This window comes from Somniosus microcephalus, chromosome 23 (genome assembly GCF_052327205.1).
Source record: "Somniosus microcephalus isolate GS21.2 chromosome 23, FLI_Smic_1.0, whole genome shotgun sequence".
Lineage (NCBI taxonomy): Eukaryota > Metazoa > Chordata > Chondrichthyes > Squaliformes > Somniosidae > Somniosus > Somniosus microcephalus.
This window is the reverse complement of record NC_141009.1, coordinates 17,310,973-17,327,766: the sequence shown is the minus strand read 5'-3', so window position 1 is coordinate 17,327,766 and position 16,794 is coordinate 17,310,973. Positions and strand designations below refer to the sequence as shown.

Here is a 16,794-nt window from a genome sequence, read left to right as displayed (position 1 = left end):
TGAAGCCCAAGATCCCATATGCTTTGCTAACCCCTCTCTCGATATGTCCTGCCACCTTCAGGGACCTATGCACATTAACTCCCAGGTCCCTCTGTCCCTGCACAGTCTTTAAAACTGTGCCATTAAGTGTATATTACCCTGTTCCTTTTGCCAAAATGCATCGCCTCACACTTCTCTCTATTAAATTCCATCTGCCACTTGTCTGCCCATTCTGCTAGCCGTTCTATGTCCTGTTGCAGTTGATTGGTATCAACCAGTGTCAGCCATGGCTCAGTTGGTAGCACACTCGCCTCAGAGTCAGAAGGTTGTAGCTAGGCTGACACTCTAGTACAATACAGTACAATGCTGAGGGAGTGCTGTACTGTTGGAGGTGCTGTCTTTTGGATGAGATGTTAAACCGAGGCCCTGTCTGCTCTTTCAGGTGGACGTAAAAGATCCCATGGCACTATTTCGAAGAAGAGCAGGGGAATTATCCCTCAACCAACCTAACGGAAACAGATTATCTGGTCATTATCACGTTGCTGTTTGTGGGAGCGCAAATTGGCTGCTGCCTTTCCCACATTGCAACAGTGACTCCACTTCAAAAGTACTTAATTGGCTGTAAAGTGCTTTGAGATGTCTGGTGGTCGTGAAAGGCGTGATATAAATGCAAATCTTTCTTTTTATCCTCACTGTTTGCCACCCCCCCTAAGCTGTGGTGTGATCGGCAAATTTAGAAATTCTACTCTGTATTGCAATGTCCAAGTCATTTATCTATATATATAAAGCGGCTCTTCTGTCTGCCCCGATGTCTGTCTGTCCCGATGTCTGTCTGTCTGTCCCGATGTCTGTCTGTCCCGATGTCTGTCTGTCTGTCCGTTCTCTATACGTTTGAAAGTTACAGAGCGTACCGACGCGCGCGTCGCCTCAAAAGAAAGCTTGCGATTCCGGACCGGTCATAGGCGTATTTACGTTTCGGCCGTGCAAAAATCCCGCCCGCGGTATCCGAAAAACGTTCAGCCTTCCGCTCATTAGCATCTCATTAGCGACCGTGTGACGTCGAGGTCGACCAATTGGACGGCGGGTTCCTTCCTACAGTTGAGTGTCGAGTGACTCGACGATTGACCAATCCTACGCTTCGGTGACCTGACCGGTTGACCAATCGGTGCGTGTGTGGGCGGGCCTTATCCTTCTGAACCGAGGTGAGTGGCCGCCATCTTGATTTTTCAGAATTCTTTCCCCCACACTTTCTGTGTGTTAGGGAACTAAGGTAAATATTTTAATGATGTGTTAGGGAATTAAATAACAATTTAATGGGGGGGGGAGAGCCTCGGGAAATCGCGGGGGGGGGGAGAGCCTCGGGAAATCGCGGGGGGGGAGAGCCTCGGGAAATCGTGGGGGGGGGAGAGCCTCGGGAAATCGCGGGGGGGGGAGAGCCTCGGGAAATCGCGGGGGGGGGAGAGCCTCGGGAAATCGCAGGGGGGGGGAGAGCCTCGGGAAATCGCGAGGGGGAGAGCCTCGGGAAATCGCGGGGGGGGGGCGGGGGGAGAGCCTCGGGAAATCGCGGGGGGGGGCGAGCCTCGGGAAATCGCGGGGGGCTCGCGCCGCCCGCACTGACCACGTATGCGCGGCCCGCACTGACCGCGCATGCGCCGCCCGCCCGCCCGCAGCGGCCGTCCATCAGCCGCTATCGCAACGGCACCGGACCTCAGGCGCTAGGCAGGGGGAGGGGCCGGAGAGAGGGACAGAGGGGAGCGGGGCAGTGGGGGGGGGGAGGGGAGGGGGGAGTGGGGGTGGGCGAGGGGAGGGAGGGAGGGAGACAGGGGACGGGAGGGAGGGAGGGGAGGGGAGGGGAGGGAGAGGAGGGGAGGGGAGGGGAGGGAGGGATAGGACAGGGAGAGGACATGACAGGGAGAGGGGGGACACACAGGGGCAGGGAGACTAAGCGCCCCAAAATTGCCCTCGCGACGCGGGGCTCCCCAGCTAGTATATATATATATAATCTCAAAAAAAGCGGTGACCCTTGGGGAATACCACTGCCTCCCACCCGTGCAATAAAATGTTAAGTAGGTTCACAGACTCCCAGGCCGCCTGCCTTTTTTGCGGCCTAGAGGAGTCCGTGTTCCATGTTTATATTCAATGTGTGAGGTTGCAGCCCCTGTTCCATTATTTGAAGGGGCTGCTCCTCGATTTTTGTTTGCACTTCAGTCCCATGCTCCTGATCTTCGGTCACCCGGTGCGGACGGGAGCGGGCAGGTCTGAGGACCTCCTTGTAGGACTGCTCCTGGGCTTGGCCAAAGTGGCCATTAACAGGTCCAGGCAGCGGGCATTTGAGGGGGTCATCCGGCCCGATTGCCTGCCTCTCTTCTGCGGCCATGTTCGCGCCCGGGTGGCCCTGGAGATGGAGCACGCGGTGTCCGCCGGCACGCTTGAGGCCTTCCGAGACTGGTGGGCGCCGTGGGGACTGGAGTGCATCGTCACATAGAAACATAGAAGATAGGAGCAGGAGTAGGCGATTCGGCCCATCGAGCCTACTCCGCCATTCAATGAAATCATGGCTGATCATCCAAACTCAGTACCTGCCTTCTCCCCACATCCCTTGATCCCTTTAGCCTTAAGAAATATATCTAACTCTCTTTTGAATATATTTAATGAATTGGCCTCAACTTCCTTCTTTGGTAGAGAATTCCACAGGTTCACCACTCTCTGGGTGAAGAAATTCCTCCTCATCTCTGTCCTAAATGGCTTACCCCTTATCTTTAGACAGTGACCCCTGGTTCTGGACGCCACCGGGAACATCCTTCCTGCATCTAGTCTGTCTAGTCCTGTTAGAATTTTATAAGTTTCAATGAGATCCCCTCTCATTCTTCTAAACTCCAGCGAGTATAAGCCCAATCGACCCAATCTCTCCTCATACGTCATTCCTGCCATCCCAGGTATCAGTCTGGTGAATCTTCGCTGCACTCCCTCCATGGCAAGAACATCCTTCCACAGATAAGGCGACCCGGGCAATGTAATTTTAATTTGATTTGTTAAGTTTTATTTTGAAGTTGTATTTTAATTTACAGTTAAGTGGTTCTAACCAAAAGAGGACCACTGTCTGTCTGTCTCCCAGGTCCTTTCCAAGTTGAGTAACATCGAGGTAATTCTAGCCTCCGGCGGCGAGGCGGCGCTGGTTTGGGCGGGCTCTGGCGGCTCGCTCGCTAGCTGGCTGGGCTGGCTGTGGGTGCGCGGCTCCGGCGGCCCGAGGATCAGTGAGAGAGATTCACACACCCACAGAGAGAGACTGAGTCACCGCGGAGACACGCAGCCAGGGGCAACGGCCGAGCCAAGGAGGGGGGCCGCGGCGGTAGCGGCCACCATGGATACCGAGTGACCGGCATTTCTCCACATCAGGAGGACAGGGGGCTGGGGAGAGAAAACCGCGGGCCGGAGTCAGGAAATGTCCGGGAAGCTGGAGAAATCAGGTGGGTGAATAATGCGGCGGAGGAGTGAAGGTCACCGAGCCGCCGGCCGCCCTCCTCCCCCGCTGGGAAAACCCGAGGCTTTTTGCAGCTGGCTAGGCCGCGGCCATTTGGCTTTCCATTCTCTTCACTGGCGCATTGAATTTATTGATTTTACGTGAGAAGTGGAAAATACAACGAACTGTAATTTGTCAACGTTTCCTCCCCTCCTTTTAAAGAGCAAGTCGACAAAAAACAGTATTTGGCACGGGGAACAGTCGGGTGTGTAACTAACGGGAAGGTGCTGTTGATTTTAAAGAGACTGCGAGGGAGCAGCCCGAGTCATTCAGCGTATTTATTTAATCGGCTTCACTATTTTTTACACGCCGCCGCCCCCCCGCCCCCCCGGACAGGCCCAAAAACCTGAGCCATCGCCAGGAGGCGCAGGAGAGGAGGTGGGGAAAGACAGAGAGAGACCCCCCCCCGGGGCTCTTCTCCCCCCCCCCCCCCCCCCACCCCGGGCTCTCTTTCCCCCCCCCCCCCCCCCCCATGGCTCTCTTCCCCCCCCCCCCCCCACCCCGGGCTCTCTTTCCCCCCCCCCCGCCCCGGGCTCTCTTTCCCCCCCCCCCCCCCACCCCCGGGCTCTTTTCCCCCCCCCCCCCCCCCCCCGGGCTCTTCCACCCCCCCCCCCCCCCCCCCCGGGCTCTTCACCCACCCCCCACCCCACCCCCGGGCTCTTCACCCACCCCCCCCCCCCACCCCCGGGCTCTTCACCCACCCCCCCACCCACCCCCGGGCTCTTCACCCCCCCCCTCGTCACCCACCCCACCCCGGCTCCCTATGGCTCTTCACTTTCACCCTCCCTGTGGGTAGAAGGGGGAGACTCCCTATGGCTCTTCATCCTCCCTGTGGGTAGAAGGGGGAGACTCCCTATGGCTCTTCACCCTCCCTGTGGGTAGGAGGGGGAGACTCTTTTTTCCCCCCCCTCCCCCTGGCTCTACCTTTACCCTCCCTCCCCCTGGCTCTACCTTTACCCTCCCTGGCTGTAGGTAGGAGGGGGCAGACACCTCCCCCCTCCTGGCTCTTCACCATTGCCCTCCTTGGCTGTGGTTGGGCTGGGTGGGGAGGGGAGGAGACCTTCCCCGGCCCTGTACCTTTACCTTCCCCGGCCCTGTACCTTTACCTTCCCCGGCCCTGTACCTTTACCTTCCCCGGCCCTGTACCTTTACCTTCCCCGGCCCTGTACCTTTACCTTCCCCGGCCCTGTACCTTTACCTTCCCCGGCCCTGTACCTTTACCCTCCCCGGCCCTGTACCTTTACCCTCCCCGGCCCTGTACCTTTACCCTCCCCGGCCCTGTACCTTTACCCTCCCCGGCCCTGTACCTTTACCCTCCCCGGCCCTGTACCTTTACCCTCCCCGGCCCTGTACCTTTACCCTCCCCGGCCCTGTACCTTTACCCTCCCCGGCCCTGTACCTTTACCCTCCCCGGCCCTGTACCTTTACCCTCCCCGGCCCTGTACCTTTACCCTCCCCGGCCCTGTACCTTTACCCTCCCCGGCTGTGGGTAGGAGCGGGGAGATACTCCCTGGCTCTTCACGCTCACCCTCCCTGGCTGTGGGTACATACTTGGCTTTCCCACCCTGCAGACGGCACTGCTGAGATTAGGATAATGCTGCATGGGAAACTGGATCCAAACTTCCACCCTGAGACTTTGTGGCACTGCACTGAGTGTTGATGCATTGGTGTCCTGAAAAGAAAGAAAGACTTGCTTTAATACAGCGCCTTTCACGACCACTGGACATCCCAAAGCGCTTTACAGCCAATGAAGTACTTTTTGAAGTGTAGTCGCTGTTGTAATGTAGGAGATGTTGTAATGTCTTGTGCTATTTGTACACTACCATATTTGAAGTGCAGCAGTCCTACTTTCTGTGTGGGAAGAGGGTTCTGTGACCCCTGATTCAGGGTGAGGTCAGTGACCCCCGTTTCAGTTGAATTCTTCACCTGGTTGAACCATAGAACGATACAGCACTGAAGGAGGCCACTTGGACTGTTGTGACTGACACTTTTTTTGCAACTTATTCCTTCATTCATCAGTATATCTACAGAAAAGATAGATGCTTAAAACAAGCTGTATTTACTTGGGGTGGGGGTGGAGGGAGTGAAGAGAATGAAATACAGCTGTTTTGGAGGGGCGGAAACATTATCAATAGAGTGGACTTCAATTATCTACATTCATAAACTAAATTAGGAGTTTGGCTACTACATGTTTGAGCATATCCTGTAAACCAGTATTGAATGCCAAGTTGCTGTTGTACGAACTGGTTACGGGGTAGGTAGGTCAGGACATGATCAGTAGAATGATTCTTGTTTTGGTGGGCGAGTGGAAGATTTAAGAATTGCATGTTCCACGTCTTGTGCTGTAGCCTGTTTCAAATAATGGTGAGGGTGCTGAGCAACGCTATGATTATACAGTATTGATCTATTTATAATGTTCCAGAAGCAGATCGCTGCGGTTAGGTAGTTCAAATTTTGCATATGGTTTTACATAATTATTCCAAGTTAAATTGAGAACCACTATAATTAAGTGGTTTGTAAAATGCGGTCGCTGAGACTACTGAAGGTAGTGTGACCATTCCATTTCGTCAAAAGGTTCCATTTAAGTGAATGTAACAGCTTAAAAAAAGACTGTGTCCCAGAACTGATTTATATTGGAATGTAGAACTGATTTCAATCCATTACCATGTTGTTTTATATTGATACGGGGGTGTGGGGGATGATTTGAAATACGTACAGATTTTTTCTTCTGACTTCTTAAAAATGAAAACAGTCTTTCTATAGTTTTGATGGTCTGATTCTCTAAATTGGCTGTATGGTTGTGACTTTTTTTTACTGGTATGAGAATGTTTCAGATTCCTCGCTTTCAGTGAGAGTTGGTGTATTTTGCTTTCCTGGGGTTTCAGTGGCCTGTTGAAATCCTGTAAATGAACAAGCTGCGGTCTTCTGTCTGTTTGAATTTGTTCAGTGTAAAGCATTGATTTATTTTCTTCTTGTCTTGTCGTAAAATTGTGCATTGCAGTCTTAAATGGAAGACACACCCCAGCTAAGCATGGAAATAAAATTTACCCAAGCATAAAGGCAGCAATTAAAATTGAGCTTTTTATTTTTGCTTTTTTTTGTGGGGGGTGGGGGAGGGGCAGGGGCGGTGGGTTGTAGGGTGGGGAGAGAAAAGAGAGGGGCATTGAATTTGGCCCCAGAATTGGTAGATTTATAAAAAAAAAAAAAAAAAATTCCAGTGTCTGCAACAGATGTAAATTAGTTATCTATTATTTTGGCTGCTAACGTTTCTTTTTTAAAGAAAAATTCAGGTATAGGGTATGAAAGGAAATGTAGCAGCATGGATAGAAAGTTGACTGGCAAACAGATAACAAAGAATTAGGGTAAGTGTGTGTTTTTGGAATGGGGAAGGTTTGACCCCAGGGGTCAGTGCTGGGTGGCGTTTTTGTTCTTGGTATTTGTAGGTGATTTGGATTGGGCATAGGGAGCACGATCTTTAAATTTGCTGATGACCTAAAAGTGGGAAGGGGTTTGCCAAGCAGTGATGAACATCGCAGAAGTTTTCAGGAAGGCACAGGTTAGCAGAATGGGCAGATAGGTGGAAAATGCATTTTAATGTGGATAAATGTGAGCTAATACATTTTGGGAGGTAAGCAAAGAATGGAAGTGTACACTCGCTGAAATGACCCTGAAGGATGTGGATGAAGGGAGATCTAGCAGTCCAAATACATAATGTCCTAAAAGTGAGAGTGCAGATAGATAAAACCATTAAATAAAAATGTAAAGAAGTAGCAATAAATGTGTACAATTAAATTACTGTGCGCATTTTTGGGTAGCCCATTACACAAAGGACATTAAAGGCATGTAGAACGTATAGAGATTCACCAAGGTGACGCTAGCGATGGGAAAGTTATGAAGAGATTTGAGATCCTGGATCTTTTTCCACTGGTGCAGAGGTGGTGAAAAGGAGATTTAATAGAAGTCTTGATCGCAAATAGGGAAAAAGACTATTACCACTGGTTGGGGAGAATGTGGCAAAGGTTCATCAATTTAAAATTGGCACTGAGTGTGAGGAGAGAGGGCCAATTTATTTATGCAGAGCGTTGTTCAAGCATCGAATGTTTCGCCAAAAAGATTGGTCGAGGCGGCGACCATTGTATCTTTTAAGGGAAAATTGGGTAAATTTTTGCAGCAGAGGCTATGGGGAGAAGGCAGGGCAGCGGGATTAGATTTGGTTTGCTCTAGTAAAGAGCTGCACAGAGACAATGGGCTGAATGACCTCCTCCTGTGCTGTAAAGTTCTGTATCGGCAACCGACAAGGTGGCGTTATGCTCTGGCTATTCCCTGAGTTTATTTCCACTTAACACAGAGAGTGCCTAACTGTGCCATAATCTTGAAATGCATAATTCACTCCTGATTGTAGTTCGAGTCTGATCTGAGCATAACATTTCATTGCAAACTAGGTTTCGAGTGTACTTTGTTGCTGGAGGTCTCTCTGATCTCAGGGTGAGCGTGCAGACATTAATTACTGAATGTGAAAAATTACCCAAACTGCTGAGCAGTCTGAGAACTTGTGTTAAAGATTTCTTCTGGAAATACATTATCCAACCTATAAAATGTGCCACCTTTTAGAATCTGACAGCAAGTGTGTCAAGAACATTGACTGAAAATTTTCAAACTGCAGTCATTTTGTTCCTTGGCGTGTATTTTGAAATTTGCAGCGATGTAGCTCAAAGCCTGTCCCTTTTGAGGATTGTTGGCCATTGCTTATATTCATTCTCAACCCCTGGTTCTGCACTTTGCAATTTGGTCACAAGTCAGACAGCAGTAAATACACGAACAGAAAAATTTTGACATATTTGGTTTTATACTGCAGATGTTTTCTGTAATGCAGCACAGCTCTTTAGCTTCTGAATTTTTATAGTGTATTCACAATCTGTTCCAAGTTACCTGAATGTTCTGTTTTAATTATACTTGGATTGATCAATTTGCAATATTGACAAATTTGGAGAAAATTTAAACACCCATGAATCTGCTGGCAGTCTGCAGCTGTGCATTCCTATTTGCACAGAACCTGATAGTTTCCCAGTGAGCTCTGTGGAGCTTGTTATAGGCTTGCTGTCGTGTCTGTCACACCAGCTGCCCTCATAGGAAGTGAGACCAGATGCCCCAAACCTGTACCCTCTGGACGGTGTGTTGTACTCCATATATAAATAAGGTATGTAGTTCCTTGTAAACCTTTGACTATGAAATGGCTCAAATAATGAGACTGCTGCAGATTTATGCTGAGCCAGAAGCTGGCAGTATGGGACTAGAACCATGGATGTTTACAGCTCAGATGGCGGACATTCGGCCCCTCGTGTCTATGTCTGCGCTTTGTTGGAGCAACCCAAAACTGCCCTGCTTTTGCTCCATCACTCTATCTTTTTATTACTTCAAATTAGAGTTCTGAGACAATTTGTGCATTTTTAGGGAAATTCTTTTTTCTGACTTGGTTGTAATTCTTTACAAAGTTGAATCTTTAGTAGTTGATACATACACTGGTACATTGGTGAAATGGTATTGTACCATAATAGAAATCTTCAAGGAATAAACATCTGGTTAATCGGAGCCATGAATTTAAGCTCTTTAGTTGCATCTTTTTGACAGACTTTTGTCTTGTTCTTTAGGTTCGGGGTTAATCCAAGGTGGGAATGCATGCTTTGATTTTAGATTTGTCTTGTGCTTTAGTTTCACTGCAGAAACAGGTGCCTGGTTAAGAGACGTGTGAGGGGACACAGCTATACTGCTGTGCTCGCAACTGCCAAATTGGGAGAAAAATAGAATTCTGGCAAGTGGCTGTGAAATTTAAAATGTTACAATAGAGCCAGCCGAAAAGGCGTGCTAGCAGACTGTCAAAGAACCAAGCTACTTTGTAACTAGATTATCGTGTGTGTGTGTGTGTGTGTGTGTGTGTGGACTGTTACTGTTCAGTGTCTGCTTGCTTAGTGGATGTGAAGCTTTTAGGTAGTGGTAGGCCAGGCAGATGGATCACACTGGGTTAATACGTCTGTCACTGAGGGGTCCTGTGATTAACAATGCTGTGTAGGTTGCTCACCGGGTAGACAGAGAATTGCGATTAGTCAGAAAGTTCTGCAGTGGTACTGTACATTAATTTACCGTGGAGACCCAATTTACACCTGACCTCAGTTTAGAAATTGTATGGGATATGTGCAACATCTCGGGAAATCGGGCTGAACTCATTTCAAACTTAATTTCACGTCACCATTGATCATTTACATTTAGCGGTTAATTGCCAGAAGTTTCCCCGTCCACATTCAAAATCAGTAAGTTACTTTGAATGAATCTCTTTCAGCGTTCCTTTTATAATAGGGATTGACTGATACCTAATTTTAGTTTTCTGGTCCAATGTACTGCATTTTGTCATGTAACCACCAGTGGAGGTGATCCAGAACTGGTATCATTGAAGTCTGTTCAAAACTGGCAAACCGTGCAGGACTTCGAATCGCTGAATTGGTTTTGCAATTGACCCAATAACATTCCTTCCCAAGACCCATTATTACTTCACAATGTAAATGTTAATGCTCCGATTCTCTCTTCCTTGTTTTGGTATATGCTCCTCTTCACTTAGCAGTCAGCTGAATAATTCAAGTTAACAAGACCACGATTGTTTCTGTTCCTGTCACTTTCCAGCTAAACTTTACCCCATAGTTGCCAGAATCTTCATCTGCTTATTCGTTTCCTGTTGGTGCTGTCAGAAGTTCCACATCTTTCTATAACTCAGAATTTCCACTTTATTGAACTTCCCAATTTGTACCTCATGTTTCAGAATGTCCTCAGCATCCTAATTTCTCACCACCCCACAGTTTCAGTGCTCTTTTTTTCAGCACAGGATTGCCACACTGGCCTAGATCCAAATGTCCGGTTTTGACACTAACAAGGACTGATGGGGATGTCTCCCTGTTTAGTGAAATATAGGAGTTTTCAACAGACGAACCCGTCCCTTGGTAAAATTACTGTCAATGTTTCTTTCAGCTGTTCCTGCCCTGATATATAAAAAATCTTGGTTGATCGGTTGAGATTGCTGTTGACTGATGTTTGAGGTGTAGCTGCTCTGCTGTAATCTAGTCTGTTGTCTTCTGACAAGAGGCTGAAGTAATTATTGTGTCGCCGCACTTTACTGCACATAATCTGGATGTGGGGATACTTTTCATGAATTACCCAACTCCAAAGTACAATATAAAAGTGAAGTTGCTCAGATGGTTTGACCGTTTTAACTTCTTCCTTACACCTCTCGATTTATTTCACTTTTGCACTTCTTTAGGCTCTTGTCTCTCTTCTGCCCTCCCTTCAACCTGCCCTCTTCCCCTCCCCTTCACCCCCCCCCTCCCCTAGTGGTGTCCAGCATCTTTTGCTAACCAAGTGACCATGTCTCTGGTATTTGCTTCATCTGCTCTGCTACTACCCACCAAATGGCCAGCGTGGCACCTGGTGACTGCCCAATCTAACTTTGGAAAAGAAAGTCCCACCCCCAGGCCTCAGTGCATAAAGCTGCCATGTTGTGTGACGCTGAAGCATGCTGACCAGTTGCTTTCATTATCTATTGTCGAAGCAAGAAAATGCCGGCTTGCTTCTGATAACTATCCTGTGATCCCTGCTTGGAAGTACAGTATATGAATGTGTGGGTGTCCGGTGAAGACTGGATCACGGTTGGCGGTAATAGCCTCAAAGGGCAATAGGTGGCTATTCTTGCCTGCTGTCACACACTTCCCTGCTCACTTGTGAGGGTAACCCAGCTTGGTGTGGTGCTGGAGGCTACTTCTGCCCATGGAACCAAACTCCGCCATGAATTTTTTTTATTTGTTTATGGGATGTTGGCGTTGCTGGCAAGGCCAGCATTTATTGCCCATCCCTAATAGAAGGTGGTAGTGAGCCGCCGCCTTGAACCGCTGCAGTCCGTGTGGTGAAGGGAGGGGGTGCTGTTGGGGAGGTAGTTCCGGGATTTGACCCAGCGTCGATGAAGGAACGGCGATATATTTCCAAGTCAGGATAGTGTGTGACGTGGAGGGGTACTTGGAAGTGATGGTGTTCCCATGCGCCTGCTGCCTTTGTCCTTCTAGGCGGTAGAGGTCGCGGGTTTTGGAGGTGCTGTCGGAGAAGCCTTGGCGAGTTGCTGCTGTGCATCTTGTAGATGGGACACATTGCAGCCACGGTACGCTGGTGGTGGATGGGGTGCCAATCAAGTGGGCTGCTTTGTCCTGAATGGTGTTGAGCTTCTTGAGTGTCTTTGGCGCTGCACTCATCCAGACAAGTGGAGAGTATTCCATCGCACTCCTGACTTGTGCCTTGTAAATGGTGGAAAGGCTTTGGGGAGTCAGGAGGTGATTCACTTACTACAGAATACCCAGCCTCTGACCTGCTCATGCAGCCACAGTATTTATGCGGCTGGTCCAGTTAAGTTTCTGGCCAATGGTGACCCCCAGGATGATGTTGGTGGGGATTCGGCAATGGTAATGCCATTGAATGTCAAGGGACGGTGGTTAGGCTCTCTCTTGTTGGAGATAGTCATGCCACACAGTGCCAGGCATTGACTATCACTTGCCACTTATCAGCCCAGGCCTGAATGTTGTCCAGGTCTTGCTGCATGCGGGCATGGACTGCTTCATTATCTGATGAGTTGCGAATGGAACTGAACACTGTACAGTCATCAGCGAAAATCCCATTTTAAATAGATTCATTGAGAATATAATTAAAGATGTGTAATACATAGCGTAGGAGGTGTCGAGCTTACTCAGCAAAAGATTGTGGTTTTGTCTTTAGACTGCCTGTCGCTGGAATCTGCCTACAGTCAGAAGCACGAGTTCAGTTGATTTGTGAGAAGGATATAGTGAAGCATAGAACATGCTCCCTCAGGGGATGGATGGTGACATACCTAGCTTGCTACACTTTAATTGTTCATCAGTTCAGCTAATTCTGAAGCAGTATTTCATTTTCTGCCCTCCTGCTTAGATGAGCTTGTGAAGATTAGCCTTTAAGAAGGGGAAAAAATGTTCAAATATTGAACTTAATTTTGATGTATATTGGGGTATAAGCCAATGGGAGGCAAAAATGACCAACATTAGTGTACTTTCTATATTTTCGCATTCCCCTTCTGAAGGTATTGGTGTGGTTGGCGATAGTTTTATGGTACCTCACCCAAATAACCATTTATCATGTACGAGCCTAGACAGCAAGTGTGTGGTTCTAGCTGAAGTCCCATTCTTCCTTGGCCTATATTTGCATGTGTACTTCCTGCAGAAGTGATAGTATAACGATCAGGAAAAGGATCCCTTCCCAGTTTATCCCATTCTTAGCCCAGGCACACCTCGACCGATTATTAGCGCTATTGTTTGAACCCTTTCTAGTGCCTCTTTTTACAAAAATGCAATGATCAAAGCTCAACACAGGGCTCCAAATATGGTCTTGCCAGTGCTTTTTGTAGTGTTGACGTTACTTCCTATAAACAGGACTATTGATGTACATGCTGTCCTTGGCAGTTACTTTGAAAATTCCCGTAGCAGAGTTAAATTCGTGGGTATGTCTTGGCCAAAAATAGATTCTGTTGCAATACTGACTTGCTGAGCTGGAATGAGGGCTAGTCCTCTGACTGTAAAGACAGAAACATGTAAAATTCTTCTGCAAATTGGAGGTCGGTTGGTGGCTGTGTGCAGTGGGAATGTTTTTTCTAAATTGGGAAACCTGGGCCCCAGAGTGCAGGACACAACCACATGAGAAGAGCCAGAGAGAAGCCTCTGTAAATCAGAAGTATTGCCAGGAACAGATTTCTAAAGCCTGTCGATAGGAGGAGGAAAACTGAGAGGTGTAAGGAATTGCACAGTTTTGGGGTCCAGGCATAGAATCAGTTAGAATTCGAAACAGTACGATGAGGCTTAATTTTAATGTGGCAAGGAAGCAGTTAGGAGGAGTGGGTTCAGCATCACTGGACACTCCATAAATGCCCCCTACAAATGCCGTTGCCTGCCCAATATCTAGAGAGATCCAGGGGTTGAACAGAGACCTCTTGTCGATGTACACTGGAACATATTCTGTGCTATCACATGATCTCCCCATCTTCAAGAGGTAGTGGAATATCTATCTCACTGCAGTTCTGTCTATAAATTAGACAGATTTATTGAATGTTAAAACGGGTAAATGAACAGTACTCTTAGTGTAAGGATGTTGTGAGATTCTGCTATTTCTACTAGGAATTTTTATTATTTGTCAACTTAAATGCCTGGTTGCAATTTCCTGTCCTTTTTATCATGGGTATGATGATTGACATGTTAGATGTAAAGATATAATTGGTTTTATATATCATGGTACCCTTTTATCCCCTTACTGACATTCCTGTTGGTGTTTGATACTAGTGTTATAAGATTCTTCCTTAATTCCATTTATAAATACACATTTGGAAAATATCTTTTGTGAATGTCTTATTGTATCTGAGCCTGAGTGGATAGGAAGGACCTATTTTCCTTAGCAGCGAGGTCAATAACCAGGGGCATAGATTTAAAGTAATTGGTAGAAGGATCAGAGGGGAGTTGAGGAGAACTTTTTTCACCCAGAGAGTGGTGGGGGTCTGGAACTCACTGCCTGACAGGGTGGGAGAGGCAGAAACCCTCATCGCATTTAAAAAGTACTTGGATATGCACTTGAAGTGCCGCAACCTACAGGGCTGCGGACCAAGAGCTGGAAAGTGGAATTAGGCTGGGTAGCTCTTTGTCGGCCGGCACAGACACGATGGGCCGAATGGCCTCCTTCTGTGCTGTAAATTTCTATGATTCTATCTACAACAGCGTGAATTGTTTGTTCTAAGTTCCAGCCATCTATGAAAGAGGGGAGTGTCTTAACCGCTGCATTTGTGTGAAATTTCTCCTTTAACAGTAAAACTATGCCATTAATGTTTTGAACTTTGGTTCCTGTTGTATTGCTTGCAAGTAATGTGGAAATATTGAAATAACAACAGAAAATGCTGGAAAAACTCAGCAGGTCAGGCAACATCCGTGGAGAGAAATTTGAGTTGACGTTTCGGGTCGAACCCTTCAAAAAATATTGAAGAAATATTGTACTGACATGCATGGTACACAGAACAAGTAGCCTGAAGGCATAAAACTAGTTAAACTGGGTGGTTCATTGAGTGAAGTGTTGCTTTGTAGAACGACCTAGATAAAGCGTGCATTGAGTTACTCTCTTTTTGTCAAGATGGTAGTGTATTGTCATAGTTTTGCGTGTGCACTTTGCTACAAAAGTCTTAAGTGCTCTAATGTTCTAGTTACAAATGGGTCTTCCCAGCCGCTAGCTTTAGTGAACACTGCCAGTTTATTTTGGGGTTGTTATTGGCTGTGAGACCCCCCAGTGTGGTGGGAGCCAGCAGCAGTAATGAGGCCCAGTATTAGCTGTGCTGTTTAGAACAGGTGCTGAGGAGAAGCCAGCGACTGCCCCACAGAGATGGAGGGAAAATCCGACCTCCTGGGGTCAGTATTGGAACACACTCTCACTTCTTAACCTGGAGAGATCACCAGAGTCAAAATGGGAGTGTGTGTGTGTAAAGTAATTCAGCCTTGAACCAAGAGTGAGCTGCAGCCCTAATTTATTGTGACTCACTTATTCTTTTCTCTCTTTCCTCCTGTCTCTTAATGGAAGTTGCCTTTGTGAATAGGGAGTAAATAGTTACTGCATCAAAGTGTTCAGTTACCAGAGGAATGTTATGCTATGACTTCTTAGTGTGAATGTGTTAAAAGGTATTGCAGTGTGGTGATTGAATATCGTAATCAGTTGTATTCTGGGAATTGTATTTTTTCTCTCCAGCTATCCTCTTCTAGTTTCTGCACTTGTCGTGCTTTACCATCAATTTAGACAAAATTGAGAGATGTTTATACAAGACACCAGGTCTCCAGGTTTTGTGGCTATTCTGAGTAGCCAGTTGTTGTTTTAGGGTTGCCGTTGGTCATCTGCTTGTTGCATTATTTCCATTCTGCTGTATTCCTTTACAAGTACAATTTTTAAGAGCACCTGCTGTCAGTCCCAAAGTAAGGCAAGTCTAGGAGGAGTGAACCTGCTTATGGTGAGTCATTTGATGGAAACCAAATAGCACTCTCCGGTGCAATGTAAGCTGTTAATGAGGTCCACCTCCTGTTAGGGATCCAGCTTTAAAGACGATCTCAAATTCCACTTGACTATTTTTTGGTCTATATAAAATCATTGTGTGGGGTCCTTCTTTAGACTGAAAATTGACAGTTTTTGAAGAGGTAGGGTTAGGATGGGTACGACACTGTCAACAAGACAGTAGAAATACAATAAAATGAGGCAGGTGTCACGTCAGCCTTGGTTCAGTGGTAGCACTCTTGTCTTTCGAGTCAGAAGGTTGTGGTTCAAGTGGCACCTCAGACTTGAGCACGCAACCTGGGCTGGCACTTCAGTGCAATACTGAGGGAGTGCTGCACTATGGAAGATGGTGTCTTTTGGATGAGATGAAACAGAGGCTTCTGTCTGCCCTTTCTGGTGGATGTAAAAGATCCCACGGCACTTTTCCAAGAAGAGCAGGCTAGTTCTACCAGTATCCAAGCCGATATTTATCCCTCAACCAACATCACTAAGGTTCATGGGACCTTGCAGTGCACAAATTGGCTGCTGTGTCTGCATACGTTACAACAGTGACTACACTTTAGAAGCACTTCATTGGCTGTGTAGCGCCTTGGGAGGACCTGGAGTTGCGAAAGGTGCTATATAAATGCAAGTGTGTTCTTTACAAACAGACTGTTTTCACACTGTAAGTACCAGAATGCAGATAAGGTTGCAGTTTGTTTAACAATGGTTAATGCTTTAAAGTTTAGCAACATAAACGGCAAAAGTGGATTTATCATGCAACAATCTGCCCAAACAAAAAGCCACACCCTGATTTTATGTTGCAGAATAGTACAATTGTTACACAAACAAATAACTTTTCCATTTAGACAAATGGCTATTAATCAGTGTATGTGTGGTAAATAGTTTTTGTCTATTTGGATTGTGCTGTTGCAGAAATGATCCTCACAATGCAACACTGTTTTTGTTCTTCCCCCTCTTTCTCTCTCCCTCCACTCAAGCCTAACGACTGCAGTTTTAACCAATGGGCCGGATTTTGCAGGAAGAATGACGGTGAGGCTAATGGCGCTCGCCGTTACTAAGGAGTAAATTGGACAGCAACTTCCAGCGTCCACACGTGCAGTTATACGCGGAAATCAGGAAGTTGCTGTCCGAGTTGCTCTGCTCTTGCAGAAGCTGCTCTACACCGTTAT

General features: G+C 47.2%; 1 protein-coding gene across 7 annotated transcripts in view; it reads left to right on the top strand.

The window, feature by feature from the left end:
* Positions 1–3,100: 3,100 nt before the first annotated feature.
* Positions 3,101–16,794, top strand: part of LOC147101694 (rap guanine nucleotide exchange factor 1-like) — a 196,453-nt gene continuing 182,759 nt past the window's right edge. For 3 of the 7 annotated variants that reach the window (XM_085965506.1, XM_085965507.1, XM_085965505.1), the window contains exon 1: positions 3,101–3,446. In XM_085965506.1, coding sequence (XP_085821632.1) covers positions 3,422–3,446 — 25 coding nt within the window. In that variant the 5' untranslated portion in view covers positions 3,101–3,421. The remainder of the gene's footprint in view (positions 3,447–16,794) is intronic. The other 4 variants (XM_085965509.1, XM_085965508.1, XM_085965511.1 and 1 more) reach the window with 2 other exon arrangements.